This window comes from Mesoplodon mirus (genome assembly GCF_964341445.2).
Source record: "Mesoplodon mirus genome assembly, chromosome: 20".
Lineage (NCBI taxonomy): Eukaryota > Metazoa > Chordata > Mammalia > Artiodactyla > Ziphiidae > Mesoplodon > Mesoplodon mirus.
The window spans coordinates 24017374-24039695 of NC_138996.1; the positions used below are offsets into that span (position 1 = coordinate 24017374).

At 38.8% G+C, this 22322-nt stretch overlaps 1 protein-coding gene across 3 annotated transcripts in view; it reads left to right on the forward strand.

The window, feature by feature from the left end:
• Nucleotides 1-22322, forward strand: part of SLC7A2 (solute carrier family 7 member 2) — a 73061-nt gene extending 50739 nt beyond the window's left edge. For 2 of the 3 annotated variants that reach the window (XM_082608651.1, XM_082608650.1), the window contains exons 7-12: nucleotides 812-951; nucleotides 10581-10683; nucleotides 12479-12684; nucleotides 13702-13868; nucleotides 14600-14708; nucleotides 16850-22322. In XM_082608651.1, coding sequence (XP_082464777.1) covers nucleotides 812-951; nucleotides 10581-10683; nucleotides 12479-12684; nucleotides 13702-13868; nucleotides 14600-14708; nucleotides 16850-17046 — 922 coding nt within the window. In that variant the 3' untranslated portion in view covers nucleotides 17047-22322. Of the gene's footprint in view, nucleotides 1-811; nucleotides 952-1207; nucleotides 1345-10580; nucleotides 10684-12478; nucleotides 12685-13701; nucleotides 13869-14599; nucleotides 14709-16849 lie in introns of all 3 variants that reach the window. The other variant, XM_082608649.1, reaches the window with a different exon arrangement.

Consider the following 22322-nt stretch of genomic DNA (forward strand, 5'->3'; position numbering starts at 1 on the left):
ATGGTCTTAGAAGAGAGATGGACAAAGATTTATTTGTGGCCAAGCTTAACCCAGCTTTATTAAAAGATAAAGAAGACGGATTTAAAAAATATATTTTACTTACTTTCTCTTTCAATGGTTATTTTTTACAACTAATTCACGTACGGAATGATGCAGCCAGTAAACACACAAGTAATTCAAAACATGTAAAGCAAAAAATCATTTTCTTAAACTGCACTGTTACTAACGTTTAATTGCGGCTGTCTTTATGTACTAAATTTACAGTGAGTTGATTTTTTCTTTGTCTTTTTCTGTCTTGATTATCTTATGATGCTAAGAATTATTAATTTGATCAAAGATCACACTATATGAGGAAAATAATGGTAAAATAAATATGAAAAATGTGTAGTTATTGAATAAATGAAGTGACTATACTATAAAATCAAATTACTTAATCTTTTCTGTAATTACATATCAATTTATAAATTTTATTTTCTAGGTTAAAAATGTCTTAATGATATAATTGGGGGGTTTTTTTGTCTTAATTCCTTAGTTTTAATTTAGTAGTAATCATGGGCCTGCACAAATTATTTGCAGTATTGTTTTTAGTCTGATAATTGTGCTGGGCAAATATCTGTAAGAGAATAATAAGTAGCACAATGGTTAATTGGTATCTATTTTTAAATGCCCAATCATAATACATTTTAAAAATAACAAGACTTCATAATCACAGCTGTGATGCTGCGTTTTATACGATTACTTAATTTCAGTTCTGGGATGTAATCTTGCATGAATGTGTTTGCCATACTGCATGTGTTTGCTTTTTATTCAGTCTTCTTGGATCCATTTTCCCAATGCCTCGTGTAATCTATGCTATGGCGGAGGATGGGTTGCTTTTCAAATGTCTAGCTCAAATCAATTCCAAAACGAAGACACCAATAATTGCTACTTTATCATCGGGTGCGGTAGCAGGTGAGAGAGTTGACTTTTATTAAGTAAAGGGGGATCTTTTTTCATCGAGGATTCTGGGAAAAAAATGGAAAGTTAGGTCGTTTTCTGTTTTGATATATATAAAGATTAATAACTTTTTTGTGAATATTTCCGATTTTGAATTTTTTTTTTTGCTATAGGTTCTGTGCTTTAGTGTGTCCAGTCTTTACCAGTATATATTCATCTAGAATAATACTTGTAATAACTCACATGTGGATTATGAATTTTTCTGTTCTAGTCTTCTGGGTTCCATGTTTCCTTTGCCCCGAATTCTGTTTGCCATGGCCCGGGATGGTTTACTGTTTAGATTTCTTGCCAGAGTGAGTAAGAGGCAGTCACCAGTAGCTGCCACATTGACTGCAGGGGTCATCTCTGGTAAGCTCTACAAACATAGGATTCTTCAACATTGGACTTGAGCATTTTATGCGCATGCATGGACTTATAAAGAGGGTCTGCTTGCTGTGCATGTAAGTTAAGAACAAAATCACTGATAAATTAGGGTATAAACATTGGAATCACATCTGCAAATTGTGGTGGCGGTGCTCTACCGAAATTCATAACTGACCCTTTGGGATTTGGTCCTATTTCGTTATCTTAACCTTTGGGGCTTCTAACAAATGCGCAAAGGTTTGTAATGGTTTTTCACTATATATCAGCTATCAAATGCTTTTCAGATCGATGAATGACCACATAAAATTATTTACTGACACACAAAATGTTAATTAAAGAATGATTACTTAATACTTGAATTGTTAATTAAAAATAATGATTCAATATTTTCTTTTTCATCCAGGATTTAAGTTGAATATTGCTAAACGACCATAGGATTTTTGAAAAGCTAAAGTTTACCCATTCTTAATTAAATATAAGAAATGTCAAAGATAATTTATACTTGGTCATTGTTATCACTGCCCTCAGTATGGTGGCTAACCCCACTTCCTGGGCCATCATGGTTCTCTAAGAGTTACTAATACCCATACGGTCATAAACCCCATTAGGAATCTATTTTTCCTTTCAACAGTTTTGATACTAAGTCATGTTAAAAAAGCAAAACAAAACACAAACTCCATTTGCCTACCTTTTGGCATGTCATAATATCCATGTAAAATGCTTTTGGACAGATCCTTTTTTTTTCTCACAGTTCTTTTTTAATTTTTTAATACATCTTTATTGGAATATAATTGCTTCACAATGCTGTGTTAGTTTCTGTTGTACAACAGAGTGAATCAGCCAAATGCATACATATATCCCCATATCCCCTCCCTCTTGAGCCTCCTTCGCACCCTCCCTATCCCACTCCTCTAGGTGGTCACAAAGCACCGAGCTGATCTCTCTGTGCTATGCTGCTGCTTCCCACTAGCTATCTATTTTACATTTGGTAGTGTATATATGTCGATGCTTCTCTCACTTCGCCCCAGTTTCCCCCGCCTCCCCGTGTCCTCAAGTCCATTCTCTATGTCTGTGTCTTTATTCCTGCCCTGCCACTAGGTTCATCAGCACCATTTTTTTTTAGATTCCATATACGTGCGTTAGCATATGGTATATGTTTTTCTCTTTCTGACTTACTTCACTCTGTGTGACAGACTCTAGATCCATCCATGTCACTACAAATAACACAATTTCATTTCTTTTTATAGCTGAGTAATATTCCATTGTATATATTTGCCCCATCTTCTTTATCCATTCATCTGTTGATGGACATTTAGGTTGCTTCCATGTCCTGGTTATTGTAAATAGTGCTGTGATGAACATTGTGGTACATGACTCTTTTTGAGTTATGGCTTTCTCAGGGTATATGCCCAGTAGTGGGATTGCTGGGTCATATGGTAGTTCTATTTTTAGTTTTTTAAGGAACCTCCATACTGTTCTCCATAGTGATTTTATCAATTTACATTCCCACCAACAGTGCAGGAGGGTTCCCTTTTCACCACATCCTTTCCAGCATTTATTGTTTCTAGATTTTTTGATAATGGCCATTCTGACTGGTGTGAGGTGATACCTCATTGTAGTTTTTATTTGCATTTCTCTAATAAGTAGTGATGTTGAGCATCTTTTCACATGCCTCTTGGCCATCTGTATGTCTACTTTGATGAAATGTCTATTTAGGTCTTCTGCCCATTTTTTAATTGGGTTCTTTGTTTTTTTGATATTGAACTCCATGAACTGTTTGTATATTTTGGAGATTAATCCTTTGTCTGTTGTTTCATTTGCAAATATTTTCTCCCATTCTGACGGTTGTCTTTTTGTCTTGTTTATGGTTTCCTTTGCTGTGCAAAAGCTTTTAAGTTTCATTAGGTCCCATTTGTTTATTTTTGTTTTTATTTCCATTATTCTAGGAGGTGGGTCAATAAAGATCTTGCTGTGGTTTATGTCAAAGAGTGTTTTTCCTATGTTTTCCTCTAAGAGTTTTATAGTGTCTGGTCTTACATTTAGGTCTTTAGTCCATTTTGAGTTTATTTTTGTGTATGGTGTTAGGGAGCATTCTAATTTCATTCTTTTACATGTGGCTGTCCAGTTTTCCAAGCACCATTTATTGATGAGGCTGCCTTCCCTCCATTGTATGTTCTTGTCTCCTTTGTTGTAAATTAGGTGACCATATTTGCATGGGTTTACCTCTGGGCTTTCTATCCTGATCTATATTTCTGTTTTTGTGCCTATACCGTACTGTCTTTATTACTGTAGCTTTGTAGTATAGTTTTAAGTCAGGGAGCCTGATTCCTCCAGCTCAGTTTTTCTTTCCCAAGATTGCTTTAGCTATTTGGGGTCTTTTGTGTTTCCATACAAATTGTAAAATTTTTTGTTCTAATTCTGCAAAGAATGCCATTGGTAGTTTGATAGGGATTGCATTAAATCTGTAGGTTGCTTTGGGTAGTATAGTCATTTTCACAATATGGATTCTTCCAATCCAAGAACATGGTATATTTCTCCATCTGTTTATGTCATCTTTGTTTCTTTCATCAGTGTTTTATAGTTTTCTGAGTACAAGTCTTTTGCCTCCTTAGGTAGGTTTATTCCTAGGTATTTTATTCTTTTTGTTGTGATGGTAAATGGGATTGTTTCCTTAATTTCTCTTTCTGATTTTTTGTTGTTAGTGAATAGGAATGCCAGAGATTTTTGTGCTTTAATTTTGTATCCTGCAACCTTACCAAATTCATTGATTAGTTCTAGTAGTTTTCTGGTGGCATCTTTAGGATTTTCTATGTATAGTATCATGTCACCTGCAAACAGTGACAGTTTTGCTTCTTCTTTTCCAATTTGTATTCCTTTTATTTGTTTTTCTTCTCTGATTGCTGTGGCTAGGACTTCCAAAACTATATGTTGAATAAGAGTGGCAAGAATGGACATCCTTGTCTTGTTCCTGAGCTTAGTGGAAATGTTTTCAGTTTTTCATCATTGAGTGTGATGTTTGCTGTGGGTTTGTCGTATATGGCCTTTATTATGTTGAGGTAGGTTCCCTCTGTGCCCATTTTCTGGAGAGTTTTTATCATAAATGGGTGTTGAATTTTGTCAAAAGCTTTGTCTGCATCTATTGAAATGATCATATGGTTTTTGTTCCTTAATTTGTTAATGTGGTCTATCCCATTGATTGATTAGTATTTATTGAAGAATCTTGCATTTCTGGGATAAATCCCACTTGATCGTGGTGTATGATCCTTTTAATATGTTGTTGGATTCTGTTTGCTAGTATTTTGTTCCAGATTTTTACATCTATGTTCATCAGTGATATTGCTCTATAATTTTCTTTTTTTGTGATATCTTTTTCTGGTTTTAGTATCAGGGTTATGGTGGCTTCATAGAAAGAATTTAGGAGTGTTCCTCCCTCTGCAATTTTTTGGAAGAGTTTGAGAAGGATCGGTGTTAGCTCTTCTCTAAATGATAGAATTCACCCATGAAGCCATCTGGTCCTGGACTTTTGTTTGTTGGAAGATTTTTAATTACAGTTTCAATTTCATTACTTGTGATAGGTCTGTTTATAGTTTCTAATTCTTCCTAGTTCAGTCTTCCTGGTTCAGTACCTTTCCAAGAATTTGTCCATTTCTTTGTGATTGCCCATTTTATTGGCATATAGTTGTTTGTAGTAGTCTCTTATAGTCCTTTGTATTTCTGCAGTGTCAGTTGTGATTTCTCCTTTTTCATTTCTAATTTTATTGATTTGTGTCCTCCCCCTTTTTTTCTTGATGGCTCTGCTAAGGGTTTATCAATTCTGTTTATCTTCTCAAAGAACCAAGTTTCAGTTTTATTGATCTTTGTTATTGTTTTCTTCGTTTCTATGCCATTTATTTCTGCTCTGATCTTTATGATTTTTTTCCTTCTACTGACTTTGCGTTTTCTTTGTTCTTCTTTCTCTAGCTGCTTTAGGTGTAGGGTTAGGTTGTTTATTTGAGATTTTTTGTTTCTTGAGGTGAGATTGAATTGCTATAAACTTCCTCTTAGAACTGCTTTTGCTGCGTCCCATAGGTTTTGAGTCATCGTGTTTTTGTTGTCATTTGTTTCTATGTATTTTTTTTATTTCTTTGATTTCTTCAGTGATCTCTTGATTATTTAGTAGTGCACTGTTTAGCCTCCATGTATTTGTGTTTTTTACAGTTTTTTTCCTGTAATTGATTTCCAATCTCATAGTATTGTGGTCAGAAAAGATGCTTGATATGATTTCAATTTTCTTAAATTTTCCAAGGCTTGATTTGTGACCCAAGATATGATCTATCCTGGAGAATATTCCATGTACACTTGAGAAGAAAATGTATTCTGCCACTTTTGGGTGGAATGTTCTATAAATATCAATTCAATCTATCTGCTCTGTTGTGTCATTTAAAGCTTGTGTTTCCTTAGTTATTTTCTGTTTGGATGATCTGTCCATTGGTGTAAGTGGGAGGTGTTAAAGTCCCTACTATTATTGTGTTACTGTCGATTTCCTCTTTCATGGTTGTTAGCATTTGCCTTATGTATTGAGGTGGTCCTATGTTGGGTGCATAAACATTTATAATTGTTATATCTTCTTCTTGGATTGATCCCTTGATCATTATGCAGTGTCCTTCCTTATCTCTTATAACAGTCTTTATTTTAAAGTCTACTTTATCTGCTATGAGTATTGCTACTCCAGCTTTCGTTTGATTTCCATTTGCATGGAATATCTTTTTCCATCCCTTCACTTTCAGTCTGTGTGTGTCCCTAGGTCTGAAATGGATCTCTTGTAGACAGCATATATATGAGTCTTGTTTTTGTTTCCATTCAGCCAGTCTGTGTCTTTTGGTTGGGGCATTTAATCCATTTACATTCAAGGTTATTATCGATATGTATGTTCCTATTCCCATTTTCTTAATTGTTTTGGGTTTGTTTTTGTGGGTCTTTTTCTTCTCTTGTCTTTCCCGCCTAGAGAAGTTTCTTTAGCATTTGTTGTAAAGCTGGTTTGGTGGTGCTGAATTCTCTTAGCTTTTGCTTGTCTGAAAAGCTTTTGATTTCTCCATTCAATCTGAATGATTGCTGGGTAGAGTAATCTTGGTTGTAGGTTTTTCTGTTTCATTACTTTAAGTATATCCTGCCACTCCCTTCTGGCCTGCAGAGTTTCTGCTGAAAAATCAGCTGATAACCTTATGGGGATTCCTTTGTATGTTATTTTTTGCTTTTCCCTTGCTGCTTTTAATATTTTTTCTTTGAATTTAATTTTTGTCAGTTTGATTAATATGTGTCTTGGTGTGTTTCTCCTAGGGTTTATCCTGTATGGGACTCTCTGTGCTTCCTGGACTTGGGTGACTATTTCCTTTCCTACGTTAGGGAAGTTCTCCACTATAATCTCTTCAAATACTTTCTCAGACCCTTTCTTTTTCTCTTCTTCTTCTGGGACCCCTATAATTTGAATATTGGTGCATTTAGTGTTGTCCCAGAGGTCTCTGAGATTGTCTTCAATTCTTTTCATTCTTTTTTCTTTATTCTGCTCCTCAGCAGTTATTTCCACCATTCTGTCTTCAAGCTCACTTATTCATTCTTCTGCCTCAGTTATTCTGTTATTGATTCCTTCAGTGTATTTTTCATTTCAGTTATTGTATTGTTCATCGCTGTTTTTTTGTTCTTTAGTTCTTCTAGATCTTTGTTAAACGTTTCTTGTATTTTCTCAATTCGTGCCTCCATTCTGTTTCTGAGATTCTGGATCATCTTTACTCTCATTACTCTGAATTCTTTTTCAAGTAGATTGCCTATTTCCTCTTCATTTATTTGGTCCTGTAGGCTTTTACCTTGCTCCTTCATCTGTGACATATTTTTTTGCTGTCTCTTTTTTTTTTTTTTTTTTTTGATGGGTGGGATTGTGTTCCTGTCTTACTGGTTGTTTGGCCTGAGGCTTCCAGCACTGGAGTTTGTAGGCTGTTGGGTAGAGCTGGGTCTTGGCGCTGAGATGAGGACCTCTGGGAGACCTCACTCTGATGAATATTCCCTGGGGTCTGAGGTTCTCTGTTAGTTCAGTGGTTCAGACTTGGAGCTCCCACCACAGGAGCTTCAGCCCAACCCCCGCTCATGAACCAAGATCCCACAAGCTGCATGGGGTGGCAAAAAAAAAAAAAAAAAAAAAGAACAATAACAAAGAGTAAAAAATAAAATTAGACTAGGAAACTAACAGATATATTAGAAAGAATATAAAAATAAAAATGTGGGTGAAACAACTTTTGGAAGGTAAAACAGAACCACGATAGTAAAAAAGAGGAGAAAAATAAAAGGTGGAAAAGGCCTTGGCTGTGGGGGTGGCACTTAGGCAGGGGTGGGGTTTTGGCAGTGGGCGGGGCCTATGCTTAGGACCCACAGGGCTAGAAAAGGCCCTGAGGTGGGGTGGGGCTTAGGCTCAACAGAAGGGGTCCTGGCTGTGCCTCTGGTCTCAGAGGGTGGGGGACCCGGCCTGAGAGCGCAGCAGGCATCCTGGTCTGAGTGGGAGGGGCAAACACTCTCCGCTCCTCTCCTGCTCCTCCAGTCCTGGAGGGCCCCTCCCGCCTGTCTCCTGTTCTACCCCGGCCTTCCTGCTAGCCCCCAGGAGCAACACGGCCTGGAGGGGCCCTCTGAGGGTGTAGGACCTGCCTGAGAGCCAGGCCAATTGGGCAGGGGAAATGCTCAACACATTCCCCCTTGATCCGAGGGTCCCTCCAGGCATGGGAACCCCTCCCCCCTTCCAGCCACCCCTCTGGGGCACTGGTCCTGTCTGGCCTCCACTTCTCCTCCCCCCTCATTCCCCCCACGTTCTACCGGTTCACTTGGGGGTTCCTCCCGTCTCCTTGGGCATCAAGGTCTCCCACCAGCATCCAGCAGGCACCCTAATTGTCCAGATTCTTATTCCATGTGGAAATTTTCAAAGAGATTTTACAGATCAAGAGAATGGCCTTAAAGCCCCTGTTATATGGAGGAAGAGAAGACTTTAACCAGCTTTATAGATAAAACAATAAACACTCTTGGTAGTAGAAATCCAAACCAAAAAATGATAATTTTGTTGAGACTCTGAATTTGGGGGAAATTAGATTAGAGAATACTAATGCTTAGTTATGTATGAAATGGGATTCTTTCAGAGTCAGAAAGTATTTGCCTAAACAACTGCACTTTGTAAATGTTTTGTAATAAATTTGGCACTTTATTAGATGTATGTTGGGAGGTCAAATCACTTATTTCCTCAGTGCTTAGATTTCTGCCCCCATAAAATGAAGCTTGTACTAGATGATTTAAGGCCCACTTTATGATTAAACAGTGCATTATGATATTAAAGATACTTCATAAATCTTGACAAAGAGCAACATATTTTATTTACTCCATAAAAGCTTTTTATTTCCAGTAAAATCCTGCCCATTAATTCTCTACTAGGTATTCAGAATTTTAAAAAATGTACTCTTCTTCCTTCAGGAAGAATTTAATTTGCCAGCATAATAAGATATTGAAGTTAATAATTAAAAGAAGAGGGCTTCCCTGGTGGCGCAGTGGTTGAGAGTCCGCCTGCCGATGCAGGGGACGCGGATTCGTGCCCCGGTCCGGGAGGATCCCTCATGCTGCGGAGCGACTGGGTCCGTGAGCCATGGCCGCTGAGCCTGCGCGTCCGGAGCCTGTGCTCCACAACAGGAGAGGCCACAGCAGTGAGAGGCCTGCATACAGCAAAAAATAATAATAATAACAATAATTAAAAGAAGATAATTGTAGCATTTTTAATGCTCTAAAGTATTATATTTTGTTGTTCTGTAGTCCCACATCTTGCTTTGCTTGTTTTTAACTTAAATCAGAGAGCTTGTATGGATAATTAATCATTTTCTTCTGTTTTGGCTACCTTGTTTTGGTTATCTGTGGTTCTTACAAAACATATTAAAATTTTAACCTGATGTATAACTATATTAGCAATGGAGATTTTTCAAAGTAAGGCATGGGGTGTATTTAAAGAAACAATGTGCTATTATAGAAGGGGCACGGGCATGTTGGTTTAGCTGGAACCCCGCTTCTACCTACTAGTTGTAACCTTGTTAAGTTAGCCTGTCTATAAAAAAGAGGATCATAATCCTGTTAAGTTAAACCATGTGAAATTGCTGGGGTTTTGTTTAAAAACAGTCAAATACTGAATCTAAATAATTTCCCCTGTCTCATAGGATTATTGAATTGAAGATAAATGGAGATCATAGAGATAGAAAACTTGCTGAGGTGTCTGGAACACCCCATGAGTGAATGTGGTGTTTTCTACTTATTATGATAGGGACAACTATTTGGCAAATTCAAGTTAATATCATCACTATTTTGATGTTTCAACGGAGAAAAAACGTTGCTAAGTGCAAGTTGACTATTCAACTGTATAAATTATACTTTGCCTCTTAACATTATTGGGGCCTGGGGACGGGCCACAGATCGCTCAAATTTAGTCAGATTGTGTGGTTTTTTTGTTTTTTTGTTTTTTTTTGCGGTATGCGGGCCTCTCACTGTTGTGGCCTCTCCCGTTGCGGAGCACAGGCTCCGGATGCGCAGGCCCAGCGGCCATGGCTCACGGGCCCAGCCGCTCCGCGGCATATGGGATCCTCCCAGACCGGGGCACGAACCCGTATCCCCTGCATCGGCAGGCGGACTCTCAACCACTGCGCCACCAGGGAGGCCCAGATTGTGTGGTTTTAATCAGAGTAGAATTTAACCTCTATCAGAAACATAAGTTAATTGGACATTATTTTATTCTGTAGAAGATACAACTCAGAATGCAGATGGGAATTAAAATGATTATATAACATCTATAATGAAAGCTCTTCTGTTCGAATTCTTTTATGTGTTTTTAAAAAGGAGCCAGCCAATATTTCCTAGCAGTGTTTTTCTTTTGAAACATCAAAGGAGAGTATTCTGTCATATAATATTTTCACTCTTTGTCAGGCCAATATTTTTTAAGTAATCAAAGTAGATGTGTTTTGTTAGACAGACAGCTGAGGGTTTTTGAAGTTTTATTAGCAGTTTGTATGACCTAAAGCACATCTTATTAACTGTGAGAAATACGCTTTCTACACTTTGACTTACCATTGGCACTAAAACAAAAAAGTGCCCATCACTTAACCCTGACTTGAAAGTTACCAACTGTGTGGAATTTTCTCACAGCCTGTTTTCTTCCCTGTTCTTTCTTTTCCCGATAGCTGTGATGGCATTTCTCTTTGACCTGAAGGCCCTCGTGGACATGATGTCCATCGGCACCCTTCTGGCCTACTCTCTGGTCGCAGCCTGTGTTCTCATCCTCAGGTGAGTGGTCCTCATTGCCAGAAGGTTCTGAAGAGTGTGTGTCATGTGGGGCCCGGGAAATAAAGAAAATTAGGGCTCACCGACCTTGCTTTCAAGGAGCTAGTTGTCTCACAGAGGTGAGAGGCCATAGACATACAAACATGAGTACAAAGCATAATTAGCATACTTGGTCCTTAAGCAAAGAATCAACTAAAATTGATAATTGCCAAAGGTAGGCCTAATCTGTGTGAACAACAAGTTCTCATAATGTATAAAGACACTTAAGAATACTATATTTGTAATCCCAGTGGTCCAGCTGCTAAGCTTTTATGCTAAAGATTTAATCAAAGAGGCACACACAGATATATGCAATAGTGAAAAAAATGGAACTAAGCTGAATATCAATAGTAGAATAGTTAATAAAACAGATAATCAACAAGGTCCTACTGTGTAGCACAGGGAACTATCAATATCCTAAAATAACCATAATGGAAAAGAATATGAAAAAGAATATATATATATATATATATATATATATATATATATATATATATACAGTTTGCTGTATACCAGAAACTAACACAACATTGTAAATCAACTACACTTCAATAAAAAAAAATAGAATAGTTAAATAAAGAAGGGTACATTTATTCAGTGGACTCTTCTAACAGCAAATAAAATGATATTTAATTATATGGAGAAATATATCAGTTTCTGGATGCAAAGCTATATGTAGCATCTGAATTTATTTAAATAGTAACATACATTTACATGAAGAAATGATTTTTACATATATATATATATATATATATATACACATATTTGCATTTATACCTGGCTGAAATTGTACCAAAATGCTAGCTGTGATTCATACTGAGTAGTGGTGTAATGGGTGGCTTCAGTTTTCTTCTACGTACCCCGCTTTTTGTGTATTTTTTTCGCAGTGAGCATATTTCTTCTTTGGATAGGGGACAAATGTTACTTTTAAGTTTAACCAAAGGCTGCTCAGAGGGAAAAGACCACACTGGGGAGACTGGGCAGATACTAGGAATTGAAGCAGGCTGATATCTTGATGCCAGCTGAAGAGGACAAGGATCAGTACTAGAGGAGAATGGGTGGGAGGTGGCTGTATGAGGTGAGGGAGATGAGGCCAGAGAGACAGGTTGCAGTGAGGCCTTTGAAGGCGAAACTGAAGGCTGTATGTTACTCTGTAGCTGATTTTTTTTTTTTTTTTTTTTTTTTTTTTTTTTTTTTTTGCGATACACGGGCCTCTCACTATTGTGGCCTCTCCCGTTGCGGAGCACAGGCTCCAGACGCGCAGGCTCAGCGGCCATGGCTCACAGGCCTAGCCGCTCCGCAGCATGTGGGATCTTCCCAGACCGGGGCACGAACCCGTGTCCCCTGCATCGGCAGGCGGACTCTCAACCACTGCGCCACCAGGGAAGCCCCCTGTAGCTGATATTTAACCAGAGTTCTGTGCTGTTTTTGTGAACTGCATCTCCTTTGGACATAGATATTTCCAGAATAATCATCCTGTTGTCACACTTGCCTCACTTTAAAATGTAACTCTCTTCAGCATCTAATGTACGTAACTTTCTAATCAAGTGGCTATCAGAGGACATCCAGAGTTGCTGCAGATATTCTGCTGAGCAGGTGTGTGGCTTGCTTCAGTACATTCTGGGGCTGCAGCCACAAGACGTGTGGATTTACTGCACCAGCTGTGAATGGAAATGTCTCTCTTAGAGTTTCAGATGCTCGTTTCGTTTGGACGAAGTGTGCATTGAGAATAAAGACACATGCCTTTATTTGGGAATAGGTACCAGCCTGGCTTATCTTACGAGCACCCCAAATACTGTCCTGAGAAAGAAGCTCTGGGATCGTGTGCCAACACTGCCTCCAAAAGCGAGTCCCAGGTCACTGTGCTGCCAGGACAGGGCTTCAGCCTGCGACCCCTCTTCAGCCCCTCGCTTCTGCCCACAAAACAGTCGGCTTCTCTCGTGAGCTTTCTGGTAGGATTCCTTGGTAAGTCCCCTTCGACTGTGTACATTATGAAGACCCAGCAGGTATATGTAGGCGGAGCAGGTATGATGTGAAAGAGGATGAAAGAAGATGTTAGCACTACCCTCGGTCCTGAGATTTGAACCTAACTGGTCACTGGTCATTGAGCTCATCTCTATATTAGCAGGATACATTGATTATATCTTGGTAATTGAAGAAGAAAGGAAGAAATTCCCTAAGGTGAGAGGGGCCGAAGTACAAAATTGGTCCATTTTGTCCGCTGTGAGGGTGCTTCCTGTGTGAAGCAAAGTACACCTGGCAATAACTGAACGGAGACCCAAGGAGACTGCGAGGCAATCTAGCAGATCCTGTTTGCTCACCCACAGTTACGTAATCATGCGTATTTTCGGCAACAGTTTTTGAGCATCATCAGTGTGGCAGGAACTCTGCTGGGTCCCTGGGGTATCAAGAGGGATGGTCCTTGCTCTCACTGGGCTTTGCAGAACAGGACTGTTGGTGGCAAGCCAAGAGCAGTACAGGTTTCTCTGAGAGCACATAGGAGGGACCCCTAATGCAGCCTTGATAGTCAGAGAAGGGTGGGTGGGCAGTGGTGTCGCCCTCTGAAATAGGCAGAAAAGGTGCAGATCATATATTATTTGTTTACATAAACAGTGTTTACAACAGCTGAACACGAGCAGACCTGCTTTTCCCATTTGAAAAAAGGGAAGTAGCCACCCCAGACAACATCCCATCAATCCATGTAATCTCATCTGAGACTGTAGCCCATGCGCCAAAAGGCAAGATGGTAGTGCCCAGAGGGGAGGCTAGCTTCTAAGGGGAGACAGTCATGAGTAAGCGAGCCGTGTTTCTTAAATCAGGGAAATTAGCCATTTCTTCCCAGAATAAAAATGAAGCATCTTCGTATTTGGTAGAGCAGATCTATAAAGAACTTGATGTCTTATCAAAATAGACTCTTTGAACATAGGAGTCTGAATGAAGGACGTGTGCTGATTTTGTTTCCCGAACGTGTCCCCTTTGCAGCATTTCTCATTTTGGGCCTGAGTATTTTGACCACGCACGGAGTGCACACTATTGCCAGGCTGGAAGCGTGGAGCCTCGCTCTTCTCGTGCTGTTGCTTGTTCTCTGCATTGCCATTGTGCTCGTCATTTGGAGGCAGCCTCAGAATCAGCAAAAAGTAGCCTTTATGGTACGTGTCGTGAGGATCGGAGATCCTAGATATTATGCACATTTTCTCTTGGACATTAGTTTTTGTGAATTGTTTCTTTAAAAAAAAAAAAGCCCTTCTGATGACGTTAACCAATGAACAAGAGTGTCACAATTCTTTGAGTTGCTCCTTTTTGTCTAAAGTATTCTTTTCAAAAACTTGAATGTGCTCCTATCACCTTATTCTATATAATAGTAAACAAATTTCTTGTCCGATATTCTGAAGTATCAGAAGAATAACTAGAATATTTTATTTTAGAAATTCAGTACCCTCCCAGGAAGATTATTTCCACCAAAAGCCCTTCCACTGCAAGTGAAATTATCTTGTCCCATTTGAACTAAGCAGGATCCCCCTGAGATACCATGAGTAGTCAGAGTTCTAGAGGCATGCCCTGTTGATATCTGAACTAAACCAGTAAACCCTAAACTAAACTAAACCCTGAAACCAATTGCATCTTGGTGATGATGCAGGTGTTAGCGGGCTGGATAAATTCTCTGTTGCTTTGGGCTGCAGTAAACAATGTGAAATATGGTGCTCCTTTTAGTATTCTCAAGATGAGTGGTTTTTATTCAGGTTGTCCTTTTTGTGAGAATGTAAACTTACTGACACAGTGTGAAAGTACATATGTCAAATTAGTGGCCACCATGTTCAAATAATTTGGGGAATGTGCTTTCAAAATTTGAGTATATTTAAGAAGATATTTCCCCCCTTAGGTTCCATTCTTACCGTTTTTGCCAGCCTTCAGCATCCTGGTGAACATTTACTTGATGGTCCAGTTGAGTGCAGACACCTGGATCAGATTTAGCATTTGGATGGCGCTTGGTAGGTCTTTTAATGTTTTTGCTTTCTGAACATGGGCTCTCTTTTTCCGATGTCATGCACTGTGATTAGAGAAATGCATCCATTCCCCCTTTCTAGAAATAAAGGCTTTTTTTTTTTCAGTTTCTTCCTTTCTCAATTTTTAGAACATCTGAGTGCTTACTTTTCCAGATACTTTTGTAAAATTCAGTTCTCCCAGTAGCCCTGTAAAACTCTATAGGTCCTATTTTTTCTAACTTCTTGAGTGAGAAAAATGAAGCCCCTAAAAGTCAAGGGATCTAATTTGCAAGTGGCAGCCCTAGAGTCTGATTCCAAACCCAGTTCCTTCCAGAGTACCAGTGGATTTCTGGCAACATTTTGAATGTGCTTATATCAAGAAATTTCTTTTCTGATATCAGTATGCCTTGGGGTGGAATTTGGCATTACATAACATGAGTGAGCTTATTTATAGCTATTCTGCACTGTTCTTCATCATGACTTCTTCAGTTTCCTATGTGAAAATTGACTTAGAAATGAAGAGTTTAACTTTGTTGTAACTAAAGCACTGAGCACCAACTGTCTTTAAAAATATGACTTGAAGTGGCTGAAAGGTGAAGCAGTGAGAAATGAGAGCTAAGTCTGCATTGGTTTTGGTGGCCTGAGGAGTTTGAGAGTTGATGCTTTTTGACAGTCCTCCCATTGGCTTAATAAGAATGAATCTCTTATTATGAATGAATGAATCTCTTTTGTGGCTGTAAATTAACTTAATTTCAGTCTCAAGCCACCAACCCACTTGAGTTGATAGGAGATTTAACCTAGTCAGTTTTGCCCATCCCCCCCCATACCCACACTAGAGTTTTGCCCATATTTGGGGGGTCTGATACTGTGTCAAGGAATTGGGGTGCATCAAAGGTTATCCCTCCACGCAGGTTACTCTAGAGTATTCTCTCTGTCACTGTGGCCACTTCTGATAGGTGGCTCTGTTGCATCAGGGCCAGGATCCTGACGGGAATCACTTGCCAGTTGGCTCTGCCCTCCATAATGTACCACAAAGCCATTCCTTTGTGATCTCGCCACCTCCCCAGGCGCTGCCAGGAAGCTGAGCCCAAACCCCCGGGGAGCAGGACCATAGAACTCTCTCCCCTACTCTGAGCCCAGGAGAATCTCTTTGTAATCTGGTGGAGAGTTTCTCTACCCTTCCTGCCTTGCCAAAAGCCACTGCTTCTTTCCTCAAGTTGTAGCTCACTGAGGTTTAATCATGTACTTGACCTTGGTGAAGAGCATGAACTACAGAGCCAGACTCTCCACGTTTCAAGCCACCCCTGCCACTTATTAGCTGTGTCACCTAGGCCATGCTATACCCCTGCTTCTGTGCCTCAGTTTCTTGTAAAATGGTGATAACAGTACCTTTATTTGAGGACAAGGAGGGTTGGATCTTCAAACCTCTAAGGACATGAGAGGAAACAGAAGGAAATAGAATCATTCCTAATAACTGGACATACCAAAGTACTCATTGGTAGCCTGCTTCCCATGATTTTACATGGGAAAATTATAATGCATTTCACATCAACCCAAAACGCTCCACCAATTTTTAAAAATATAGCTAAAATACAGCAAAATGCCTACATATCTTGCGAGAATACTTAAAACATTTCCCTCTGATCCCCAGTCAGCATGGCTGTTAATAAACAGGTGGCTTAGTACACAGTTTTTCATCCGCTCCTGGTGACAGTGACGTGTGTAAGGCACACCCATGTCCCCTGTTCACACAGGGCCTGCTTTCCAAAATATCTGACTGTGTCTTTGTTAACCCACCACTTGTTTGGGGGATGTGTATGAGATTTTCCCCCACATATCCTTTTGTTTAAAGCGTAGTGTTGAGTGTTGAGAAAGTAAAAAAAAATTTTTTTCTACATAAACATCTGAAAAATATTTATTGAAAAAAACACACATATAAAGATTGCAGGTTAAAAAGGAAGAAGCACATTCTACTGGGAAAATGTTTGTCAGGGACCTTTTATGGGATATCCTGTACTTGCATTCCGTCCTTCTAAAACAGCACAGAAAGAGAAGGCAAAAGGCACTATTAAGTTCTGTATTAAATTTTCCATATACAAACAGCCATTTTCTGACACACCTAAAACACTGATTTTTTTCTCTAAAAGGTTTCCTGATTTACTTCACTTATGGCATTAGACACAGCCTGGAGGGTAATTCAAGGGATGAAGAAGATGATGAAGATATTTATTCAGACAACATGAATGCAGCGACAGAAGAAAAATCTGCCATTCAAGCAAATGACCATCACCAAAGAAACCTGAGTTTACCTTTCGTGTTCCATGAAAAGACAAGTGAATGCTAGTACCCAGGAACAGAGCTGGTCCGCAGTCGTCACGTACATACCCTACGTGGAGTGAGTCGTGACGGACGTCATCGTGATGCTAGATTGTCATCGGTTTGCTGCAGACACAGTTCACCCTAATTTATACTTACTCGCCTGGACAGCACCTCCTCAGATGGTGAATTATGCACCCAGGGAAAACACCCTGAGCTCGCTCCTCAGTGCTGACTATCCCCCAAATAGTGGGATTGTGGGAGTGTGTGTGTGTATGTTTGTATATGTTGGGGAATATCTATGTTAAAAGTTGTTGGTGTTTTACTATTATCGTATTGCATTTTTCCAGTGTTGTCATTAATCGGTAGCATATACTGCACATACTGAAATGGAGATGATCACGGAATAGAAAAATATTTTGTATGTGCTGGGTGTGGTTGGGGAAATAGCTGTTGCTTTTCCTTATTAGGCTTTATTAATGTCAAGTTAGAACATGCTAAAAATGCATTTACCCATCACAGTGTCTGTCACTGGTCTGGAGTAAGAGGAGGGGATAGGAAATGAGCCTTTTCTACAACTTATAAATGCCAGCAGTGGGTTTAGTACAGATTTTTCTTCCGCGAGGTGTGACAGTTTGCTAAAACCTTTGCCAATAGGAGTGTTCGTGTCTGCCGTACTGCGCAGGGCAGGAGTGGCCCTCTGTGTCATCAGATGTCAGGCACCCCTTTGAACTGCTGTCTTCTTTGAGAACAGTGGTCCTTAAATGTGAGGCCTTCACCTTCTGTGAGTGATATATTCCCCCCTGCCCTGTCCCAGTCCAGTCAGAGGCTTGGGAGAGGTAGTGTGATCTACTTGGGACCCTTTGTGCTAGAGAGTGAGCGTGGTCCCCATGGGCAGGAAGCTCATGTAACTGGCAAAGATGAGGATATGTTTGGAGATCAGAGTAGACATGTGCTTGGACAAGTAGACCCCAAGCACCCCTGTTTTAAAAGTCAGTTAAAATAAGCCAGTAGAATCTCCCAGGTCACACAATTGGTGGAATGATTCATACTTTTTTCCATTACTTAATAAATAATCACAGTTCAACTTTTTTTTCTAACTCAGTAGCAAATTCTCTTTCTACTATATGCAAAAAAAAAGGAAAAAATGAAGGGATACAAGAAAAGAAAATTCCCCTATTCTGATTTTAAAGTGCCTATTCAGTTATTAAAGGGCATTTGACCCAATTTTAGGGGTTCATATCTAATTTGCCTCTGATGTTTCTTTTGGAAACAGGGGTGTTTTTCTTCCCCCATCCCATAAATTGTTTAGCACTTTTTATTTCATTTATTTTTAAATGACCACACGAAACCTAGTGATACAAGCTCTAGTATTCTACAAAAACCCATCAGTGGTTGGGGAATAGAATATTTTGGTAAAAAACACGATCGTTTAAAATGTCAAGCTGAAAAATTAACCAAATTGAATTAAAGCCATAGAAACACAATAACCTTTGTATGAGTAAATAATTTGTTTTTAAATGTAAGATTCTCTAATTACTGTATTTTACTTTATAGGGTTCTCTAATAGTGGACTACTTATCTGCAGTGTGTTTTGCTTCTCATGAATTATTTTTCTTACAAATAATTATATGGTTCACTAGATGAGACTGAGTCTAAACACTTACATATGTATGGGTTATATTTCCAGGAAGAATATTATCAAGCCCAGGTGACCAGCTTACTCCAAAGGCAAGGAAAACATTTATTTTCTGACAGCTTTTCCAAGAGATGTCACTTTATTTTTTTCATTGAAAAGCAGGTTATGATTGTTGAGTTTATTGTGATTAAATATCCAATAAACAGGTAGAAGGCCTGGGTTTCTGGCTGCTGGTGTCGTAGCATCTCTGACATAGAGCTCAGTATTAACATTCCACAATTTCCAGGGTGCACACGGTAAAATCTGAAGCCCAGAATTCTTTTAAGCTGCATGTTTTACTGGAGAGGAAGAGTTGGCTATGCAAGGGGTAAAGTATTTCTGTAAGCACTGTGGGCCTACTCATAAGTCCTTGCTGTTATTGCAGTATACTGAGAAGCCCTTTTTTTCCTGAAATCATTCAAAACAGGCCCTTCACACAGGGAACATGAAGAATTTCATATGTGAATATTAAAACTTTTACTGTAACAATATCAAGAAATTTGTTTAGAACATGACAGGCAGCTAAAACTATTATGCCCACTGTGTTCAATTAGGAGCAGAATTTAGTTAAAAATTATTTTTCTACCTTTAAACACTTTACAAATACAAATGTCTATGAAAAGATGCTTTGTCAGTGACTATGCTTTTTTTCTGTGAAAACTCAAATGTATGTTTGTATGTATGTGTGAGTGTGTACATATACCCGTATATATATGTGTGTGTATATTTCAAACGTCAGTGTAGAAGTCAGCTGGGTTTAGGATGGGGTTTGGAAATAATACTGTTGTCTAGATTTTAAAAACCCAACTGATGGAGAAAAAATAATGTTTTATATGCTTATGCAAAATTTTTAGGTTTTAAACTATTTTGAAATATATAGCGATTTTATATGTGTAATATTTTCTATAGATAGATTCTTTAAGAAAGATATATTTATAATGTTTCTAATATGAAATCACTGAAGTCTGGTACCCAGGAGCTTTATAATCTGAAATGGAGTTGGGGGCGGGGGCATTAGGGGATTTCTGTTTATTGTTTCTGCTGCACCTTTTCTGACATTTCTATCTTGGTTTGTGCTTATTAGGAAAAGCCAGTACTACCAGGTCTTTTATCACCTCTCTGTTCCTACATTTGAATTTATAACCTTTTGAACAAAATGTTGTTTTTACTTTCCTAGGATTGCCAAAATGTTCTGTACAGCTTTTACTAGTAATCAGTCACACTTATATAAAGTCCTTTCCAGAAATTAAAAAATACATACACATTCTCTTAATTGTGACTGAGTAAAAACAGCTTGAATTACCTTTCTTTTTTGCACTAGGAAATATGCTCTCTGAACATTCTCAGTGAGAAACTTTAATAATAGCACCTTTATTTTATACTCAAAAAAGAAAGATGATTTGTGAGTAACATACAAAGGCCATGCCTACCCTACATTTAACTAGGTAGCTATGCAAATCCAAGTTTAAAAACTATTTATGAGAAAATTTAGAACTTTTGATGTATACTGAAACACAGAGTACTGCTTAATCACATTTTCCCCAGAGATAAATATCAAGAAAAGACCAAAACATCATTTGAGGTATATACATTAATGAAAAACTAATGATGATATCTATAAAACTTTACTGTTATCAACCACACTTGATAGAAAATATGTTTTAGAATTACCTTCCTTTAAAAGACAAGGGCCTGTCTTCAAATTTTTCTGAATAAAAGATTTTTAAACTTCTTTTATTTTAAATATTAGCCAAAATATCTTCTCAGTCCTGGGTATTTACAGGTAGATGTTAAAATCTTTTGAATTAGAATTTGTATTTACTAAACTATTTTCAAAACATATTTGAATGCAGGGAGAATAAGGAAAAGTAATCGCCCACCAATGCTGATAGTGCCAGAGGAAGCAGGTTAGTCTTAGCTTTTTTTCCTCTCAGATCAGCATATTCGGAGATTATAAACCACTTGCTAAAATTGTGCCAAGATTCCAACTCTTACTTACCTGTGATGTTGCTTCTGATGTTCTCTGTCTGGGTTTCTCCTGATGTGCTTCAAGCAACAGTACAATTCAAACTAAAAACACAATGTCCATAGAATTTTAAAGGATTGGATTTAGAGTGTGCATCATGGAATATTAATATTCACATGATTAGTGTGAATTTCTTGGGGGGTTTTGATTAACTGGGTTTTTTTGGGGTTTTTTTGGTCTTTGACTAGTGCTAAAATAGTGCCTTCTCTGTATATTTTCTACCTATGTTTTCTAACTTGTCCTAAAATATCAAGGGAAAAAGTACCAAAGTACATGTAGGAACTAATGCCATCACAGGTCATTTTTCAGACACGTAGATGTGAAAATGAGGTTGCTTGACTTTGTTGTTTAGCTGAGTTTTTTTTTTTTTTTAATCTCCTTGTATATCATATTTAAACTTTTTTTTTTTTTTTTTTTGTGGTACGCGGGCCTCTCACTGCCGTGGCCTCTCCCGCTGCGGAGCACAGGCTCCAGACGCGCAGGCTCAGCGGCCATGGCTCACGGGCCCAGCCGCTCCGCGGCATGTGGGATCTTCCCGGACCGGGGCACGAACCCGCGTCCCCTGCATCGGCAGGCGGACTCTCAACCGCTGCGCCACCAGGGACGCCCATATTTAAACATTTTTTAATGGCTTTCTGGTTTCTGAATTTTGAGAGGCCTGATCTGTTACTGTTGTGGTTGTTGGTTTAGTGGTTGGTTTTCGTAACATTCATTATTGTTCATATGTACATGGTTTAGTCATGTTCATTTCAAATGCATTTTGTTATGGCTCAACACAACTGGCAACCCTGTTTGCTGGGAGCACTATCTTAGCTTTTATTCATCACGGCTGAAGCCACTGCCATAATCTCTGGCCTTAAACAGCCTTCACTGACCACAGACAGCAGCTCCGTGGGGATCATAACCAGGACCCTGGGTCAGGCAGGCTGCAAAGTATGAGCGTCTATAGCTACCCTGTTGGTGGGGGCTTGTGATGACAGGGTAGGATATGAAGTGAAAGACTTCACATGAAACTAAGGTCGTTTGGGGTCCTTAATTTCAGCCCCAAATATCCCATGAGTACAAGGTAAATGATAAGGACCAAGGAACCTCTATGACTCGTGGAAAGGATGGCTGCTTCCTGGAACTGGCACCACTGCAGTTTCTGCACCAGCACTAATAGCCTTGGGCGGGAAAGTGCATGGGCCTCGGCCCAGTTGGTAAAGAACCTTGTGTTGCCAACAGGACAGGTTTCTCTGGCCCGTGCCTGGCTAACAGGCTCTTCATCTTTGATGCCCAATTGTTTCATTGCTTTATTTTGTTATCATTGTACTTAATAGAAGCTGTTGATAGGGCCTAAAACCCTGCAGAAATTCTGTCTGTAAAAACCAGATACGTTGGTCTTATGGGAATATAGAGATTTTTTTGTGTAGTAGGTAATTTTAAATTTAAATGTCTTTAATGATAATCAGTGTTCCTTATTACTTATAAAGTTGGATTATTTTTTAGAATGTGTAATGAATAAAAAACTGCTGCTGCTCTACCACTGTAAAATATGCTTTCTAACATGACCATGTATTTTTAAAATAAATTTTAATACAACTTATAATAGTGTAGTATG